The sequence below is a fragment of the Dissoconium aciculare genome (genome assembly GCF_010015565.1).
Source record: "Dissoconium aciculare CBS 342.82 unplaced genomic scaffold K489scaffold_14, whole genome shotgun sequence".
Lineage (NCBI taxonomy): Eukaryota > Fungi > Ascomycota > Dothideomycetes > Mycosphaerellales > Dissoconiaceae > Dissoconium > Dissoconium aciculare.
Genome location: NW_022984964.1, coordinates 689,326 through 696,484, shown reverse-complemented (window position 1 = coordinate 696,484; position 7,159 = coordinate 689,326). Strand labels below are relative to the sequence as shown.

General features: G+C 52.8%; 1 protein-coding gene and 1 non-coding gene across 2 annotated transcripts; one reads left to right on the top strand and one right to left on the bottom strand.

Moving 5' to 3' along the window:
• Positions 1-634: 634 nt before the first annotated feature.
• K489DRAFT_78965 (glycoside hydrolase family 18 protein) lies at positions 635-4,138 on the top strand. The gene has a single exon (XM_033608924.1). It carries the CDS (start codon positions 767-769, stop codon positions 3,797-3,799), a length of 3,033 nt encoding a protein of 1,010 aa, XP_033456337.1. The 5' UTR covers positions 635-766; the 3' UTR covers positions 3,800-4,138.
• Positions 4,139-5,298: 1,160 nt separating this feature from the next.
• Positions 5,299-5,371, bottom strand: K489DRAFT_t57. The gene has a single exon. It is a non-coding gene; the product is annotated as a tRNA-Thr (tRNA).
• Positions 5,372-7,159: the final 1,788 nt, after the last annotated feature.

Sequence of the window (7,159 nt, the reverse complement as noted above, 5' to 3'; positions counted from 1 at the left end):
TTGTTGAACAAGAGGAGGTAGAAGCACAAATCCAGGAGGAGATGCCGAGGCCCGTGAAGCGTATTAGAAAGTGTAGCAAGTGTGGCCGTCCAGACCATAACGCAAGAACCTGTGTATCATAAGAGTTAGTATTGATCTACCATGTTTTTCAATTTGAAGGTATTTCAACAATAATTGGTAGAGCAATCAATTGTTGAATGCTATGCTCTTTGATGCCTTGGACCGCGTTGGGGTATGGACCGCGTTGGGGTTCCCCGCGTTAGCGGGAACGCTAAACATGCAGCTGCAGGCTGTGTCACACCCTATAACCACCCATCCTACCGCCAGAACGAAACGCTCAAGAACACTCCGGCCGCAATGCTAGGCATGTGTCTTCAGTTGAGGGGGCCATTGGTCCCCTCGGAACTCGGTGTAAGGAGATAAGCCGCGTAAACCGTGATCGCCACCTGGTCTGTGATGTGGCTTGGTCGCTAAGGTACCCCTCACCAACATCACCAACATCGCCAACAACACCCACGGGATTCCTGATCGTCCTGTGAGGGTCCACCGCAGATCCCCCTAGCGCTTGTTGAGGTCTGCTCGACTCTTGTTGGATTCGCACCATCAAGCGCCGCAGCCGAGTGCGGACAAGAATCGAGCGAACAGATCGTGCGTTCCGTAGTCGAATGTATCTTCGATTCTGCCCAGTACAAGACTTGGATACGGAAGTCTCGATAATCTTCAGATTCGTACTTTGCTTTACTTGCTGTCCCCATCGATCGCAATAATGGCCGCTTCGAAGCACAAACTCACATTCCTGTGGCTGGCCGTCTGCACTTTGCAGCTCGCCCACGCCATCAGAATGACACCGTTGAACGCTCCCGCTGCTCTGCGTGGATTTTTTCAGGACTATCCGATCAGTACGGTTCCTGCGCCGCCATTGTCTAATACGCATGCGGCAGATGTGAAGAAAGCTTTCCTCGCTGGCAACCAGACTTCATCACTTCCCGGCGTCAATGAGCGACTATGTCCCGAGAGTTGCAAGTTACTCGGCTCCGATCCTAGCAAATGGTTCGTCTACCACGATACTGCCTTTGCCGCAAAATGCAATCAACCCATGCTGCTCGACTTCGCGCTCGTCAATCCGATCGACGACCCGAAGACGCCAGTGAAGATCGCAGCATGCACCGCCGATGACCGCGAAGCTACCAAGAGATCAGCGACGATAAGCAGCTCGAACTGTCAGCGAGAACATATCACGCAAAGCGTCAAGTCCTCAGCATTGCGATTGCAAACCTCGGGGTCTTCAGCCGCTGGCACAGCCAGTGATGTTCTACAAGTCTTGCAGTCCTTGCAAATGACGTTCGATCTACGCGGGATGTCCTGCAATGCGACGATCGACATCGCTTCTTCGGGACTCACAGTAGCGGGTGCATACATTGGAGCAGGATTGAGCGCTCAACATCTAGGGCCCGAGCTTTTGACCAAGATAGCTGCGGAGATCCAGCACAAAGCCTCTCTTACCGAGACCATGTTTGTCCAATTGTGCAATGAGACGACTGCTCGTTACATGCTTGGACTGTACATCAGTACTCGGACTGACCTAGGTGCTGTCCAGGCTGCGCTAGGATCTTGGCAGAATAGCACATGTATCAGTTCATCAGGGCAAAGCTCTCTGGATTTCGCAGACATGAGATACATGGTGGCGTCATCATCCCCCGATTCTGGGATCACCGGAAATTCAACTACGACACCTTCAAACGGCACCTTACCTCTGACGCCTTCTCATTTCCTCTCTCCTCGGGCTAACTGTCGCACTATTCAAGTGGTGTCCGGGGACACATGTTCCTCTCTTGCGTCAGAGTGTGGAATCACACCTGCACAATTCACGCAATACAACCCCGGCAGTAGCACGTGTTCTTCGCTGCGGGCCGGACAGCACGTATGCTGCAGTGCTGGAACGCTCCCTGATTACTCGCCAAAGCCTTATGCCAACGGAACTTGCTACACGTACGTTGTCGTATCGGGTGACTCCTGCTCGTCTATCGCTGCTGCGCACTCTTTAACGCCTCAGACCATCGAGATTTTCAACGCAAAGACCTGGGGCTGGACCGGATGCTCAAAGCTATTCGCGGGCTACAACATATGCCTTAGTAAGGGCAACATCCCCATGCCATTGCCTGTTCCGAACACTGTATGTGGGCCGCAAGTTCCTGGCACCCCAGCAGCGCCGCCGGGTACTAATCTCTCGACCCTGAATGGCTGTTTGCTGAACGCTTGCTGCGACATCTGGGGGCAATGCGGAACGACCGCAGAATTCTGTACCATTTCGCAATCCGATAACCAAGCTCCTGGTACCGCTGCTCCTGGACAGAACGGATGCATTTCAAATTGCGGCACCGATATCGTCACTTCGCCAGCGCCTGCAAGCGTGTTCAACATCGCCTATTTTGAAGCGTATGATTGGGCTAGGAAATGTCTCCGAATGCCTGTTACTCAACTCGATACTACCTACTTTACTCATATCCACTTCTCTTTCGCCACTTTCAATCCAGACCTGTCTGTGAACACGGACGCTATCGCAGCTCAGCTGCCACTTTTTGCGAGCATGACCGGGGTGAAAAAGATCATATCTTTCGGGGGCTGGGGATTCTCCACCGATCTTGGGACGTATCAGATCTTTCGTGATGTTGTCAAATCTCCCGCAAACCGCGCTACAGCAATCGCGAGCGTTGTGAATTTTGTTCATCAATACGGTCTTGATGGAGTTGACATCGATTGGGAGTACCCCAACGAGCCCGACATCCCGGGTATCCAGCCAGGCACTAAAATCGACAGTATTGGCCTACTCCTGTTTGTCGATGGCCTTCGAGATGCCCTTCCTTCAGGCAAGACTATCTCTGTCACCGCACCAGCCTCATTCTGGTACCTGAAGGGCTTTCCTATCCAAGCTCTCAGTATTGTTGCAGACTACATCGTATACATGACGTATGATCTACACGGACAATGGGATTACGGTAACAAGTGGTCTGACGAGGGTTGCCCGAGTGGGAGTTGCTTGCGATCTCACGTGAACCTTACAGAGACGATCAACGCCTTATCTATGCTCACAAAGGCCGGCGTTCCATCTAATATGATCGTCGTCGGGGTCAGCAGCTACGGCCGGTCTTTCCAGATGGCTAACGCGGGCTGTTGGACGGAGCAGTGCACCTTTACCGGGCCTGATTCGGGCGCCGAAAAAGGCCTCTGCACAAACACTGCCGGTTACATTGCGCAATGGGAAATTGACTCCATATTGTCGAGCAATCCTTCCGTGCATCAATATTGGGATCCAAAGGCTTTTTCTGACATCATCGTTTACGACCAGACCCAATGGGTCTCCTACATGAGTGCTTCAAACAAGGCAGGTCGGATGAAACTGTACCCTGCCTTGAATTTCCTCGGAACGGCGGACTGGGCGGTTGATCTACAGTCACTCGACGGCGATGGCAGTCCAGATCTCGCCTCATCCGACATTATCTATATTGATCCCGGAATATGGGCATCATCGAATCCCATGGTGACGGCATCAACAGGCGCAACCCTCATCTGGCCTCCAATGCCTCTGGGTAGCACAACGACGATCAGTTTCCCACTCTTGACGACTTCTGTGACGTATTCGAGTCTCACGACGCTTACTACTTCCCTCCCCGATGGATCCGTCTCGTCTTATCCATGGTATAACCACATCTCGTGGCTTACTGTGCTGACAATTCCACCTGGTATGCTGTTCCACAGTGATTTCTTAAACATCAGTGCCCGACGGCTTACAATCCTTTAGTGACCACGACAGCTATCCCGATATGGGCTGTGACGATACCCACTGCCTCCACAGGCTCCATCATTTTGGCAAGCTCTGTCCAACCACCCCCTTTTGTTGTGACTGTCACCCCGTAAGTAGACAACGTATATGCTGCATCGGGAATTCAGATACTGATGTCCGTTCGCAGAGTTTTCGGCGGTACTACTTCAATAATCGGACCCACCAAAACTACGACATCAAGCGGTATCGCTGCAATTTGGTTCGGCGGATCAGACGGGCCACAGACCTACATTCCGACACCTCAGACTGAAACGTTCGGTGGCAGGACGACCACCTATGGAGGGACCACCCTGCCCGCTGGTACAGTAAGGATCACACCTAATCCTTATCCTACTGTAACGGGATCGATCGATCCAAAACTCAATTCGCGATCGACACCCTATACCGTCGGCCCGCAACCCGGTCCGACAGCGACTGCGGGCTGTCCAGGATGTGGCGAAGAATGTGAGTACCAATGCTAGCAATGCCGTTTCAGGCGCAGGCAGCTCGAACTGACCATGGTGAACAGGTGTTGACTTTTGCGATCCGGACTGTCCCTCTTGTCCACCGGGAGTATTTCCCAATCCGAAAGGAGCACGTACGAAGCCTGATGAGAACAAATCTTCGACTACAAGTAGCACGTCGTCCCAAGGAGCTATGCATACTCTCCTAGCTGCGGGAATGCAAGACGACGACTATCCAGACGGATATGAAGACGACGCGGTATTGTCGTCTTTATTTGATCAATACGCATCGGAGTTTACCGAGTTTAAAAAGCCACAGCCCAGCACGACTACACGTACTACGGTCATTCCAGGGCCTACGACAACCATCGTTGTGACTCCCAAAGTCGAATGTGTCTACTGGTATGCGGCTTGGGGATTCACATTTGAGATCTTCAACATGGAATATTGGCCGGTGGGCGACGGATCCGCACTGGAAGCTCAAGAGAAAGGCTGTGGCGCAATAAGCACCTGGGAGTGGCACGGTCAGACAGACTCGAATTGGCCTTATGTTTATTTCACGCTTCCTCTCTTTATGAAAGCTGGCTGCGTCGAGCGTGCCATTGTGTCGGCTGGCGGACCCAGCATCGAATGCGCTGAGGATGTTGGCGCTGAGGAAGATTCGCGTCGTCGACGCCGACGCGATGGGGACACCAATTGGCTCAATCCGAGAGCAATCCCCAGAGAGCAGAAGGCCGTCAGGCCTGCGTGGTCTCCTGACCAAATCCGCAGCTTCAAAGCACTATATGCCAACGTGACAGGCAACGCCACATATGTGCCAGCGGGTTCAAGTCATGGACACAACACACAGACTGCTTCGCTGAGTTCAGAGGTGGCCACAAGCAAGTCAAGCAAGTCTGGAGCCTGGACTTGGCTTGACTTGAGGCCTCAAAACCGTGGGCTTGACTTGCTTGAGAGGTCCGAGGGGATGGCTTGACTTGCTTGACTCGGCTTGAGCCAAAAGGCCAAAAGTTCAGCCACCTGCGAGAATTGAATTCGCGACCTTGGAGTCTACGATCCCCTTGCTCTACCGCTGAGCTAAGATGGCCAGAGCCATAACAGCTGGACCATTTGTGCCGATGTCTGACCCGGTGTTTTCGGGGCATTTCAATGCTCTCCGAGGGGTGGTTTCTCGGACCGAGTGTTCGGGCCGACACGGAGGATGACGATGTCGTAGCGACGTCGTCCGCGCGACGCTGGAGGTTGGTAGTGGCGTGACGACGTGTCGTGCGTGACGTGGCGATCAGTCGCCGTTCGAGGTTTCAACCGACAGACGGAGATCGAGGTATTGACAATACGGCTGAAGTCATGCTGTTAAGCCGCCGCATTTCGTCTTTCGCGATGCTGACGACGTCCTGTTGAAGCCAAGACTTCATAATCATCAGTGATTCAGTAGTGTCGTCCTGCATCATACGTCTTCTCGGTGACAACGTGTTTCCAGCGTTACTGAACAATCGCTCTGGCTCGTCGGACATGGCTGGCACGGCGAAGATGTCTAGTGCCATTGCTGACAGCTCTGGCCACGTTGTACGCTTGCTTAGCCAGTAGGACACTGGCGATTGCTGAAAGCCAAGATCACTAGATGGAGTCTCCGCCAAATAAGATGCCATCTGATCAACATGCCGATAGCTCCTCATCGCTGAAAAGTTGAACAGGTTGGACTCCAGCTTCTGCTGGATCACGATCGCGTTATCCACTCGTGGTTGTGCCGCGGCCTTGCTCTTTCGGTACGTCTGCCATAGCCGATCCACGCTCTTTTTGGCGGCTTCAGTCCAGCTGCCCTTGTCACTCTTACTCGACCAGTGCGTCTCGCAGTAATCCCACTTGAAAAAAGGATGGAGAACCATGGCGGCGACATAAACCGGCGTGTCATCGAGACGAGTGTAGTAGTCATCGAGTTTGATCCATCCGCGATTCACCGACGTAGCCAGATGGCTCCAGAACTTGTTCTTGTCGTCGTAGCTTGGCTCTAGCTGTGACAACGCGACTTGAGAGTTGATCTCGGCTTGGCACTTTAGCTTCTTTTCCTCAAGTATATCGAGAAGGGACTCGATTGTTGGCAGTACTAGCCAGATGGCGCCGAAGTTGCCGCCGGCATGTCCTTGGAGGGTATCTGTTGCAACTTGTAGAGGCGTTAGTATCTCACGGTACTCTTCAAGGTACGACCAGTCATCCGTCGTTAACGCGTCGTGAACCAGCGACGGCGTCGGTTGATCTTTTTTCTTATGCTGGTGCCATTCACCGATGACTTTGCTCGAGTAGTTATCAATAGCTAGTCGGAGCTGGATAGCACGATCAATCATACTGCTTACGCTATTCCAGCGTGTAGCAACGTCTAAGACAAGACTTTTGACCGAATGCTCAGCACCGTTACTAGATGACGCGATGACGTGTTGCAAGTGCTCAAACTCGGCGATCCTCTGCGGCGAGGCGCGAATGTATCTAACCACGTTGTGAAGCTTGCCAACAGGTCCCCTTGAGCGCCATTCAAGGAGGGCGGCATCGACGTCGCCGGCATACTCGTCAAATAGCTCTTCCCTAGCCTCTATATCATGTCCGAACATTATGGCAGTGGCGACAAGGTTGAAGATATGGCCAGCACAGCGGAGTCTGATCTGGCGCTTGTCGGCGTAGCACTCTGGCAAGTGCGGCAGCAGAGACTCGATGCAGGTGTCGTTGTTAGACGCGTTATCACAGACGAAGTAGCCGACCTTATCCATGATATTGAACTTCGTAAGCAAGCCTCGGAGACTTTGAGCGATGTTGGCGCCGGAGTGTTGACCATATTGACGTTGAAGAGCGAGGCGGACACTGCGGACTTTTCCTCCAGCGTCAA

Excerpts from the sequence above, each read along its gene's own strand:
- K489DRAFT_78965 (XM_033608924.1), top strand. The coding sequence starts at position 767 with ATGGCCGCTTCGAAGCACAAACTCACATTCCTGTGGCTGGCCGTCTGC.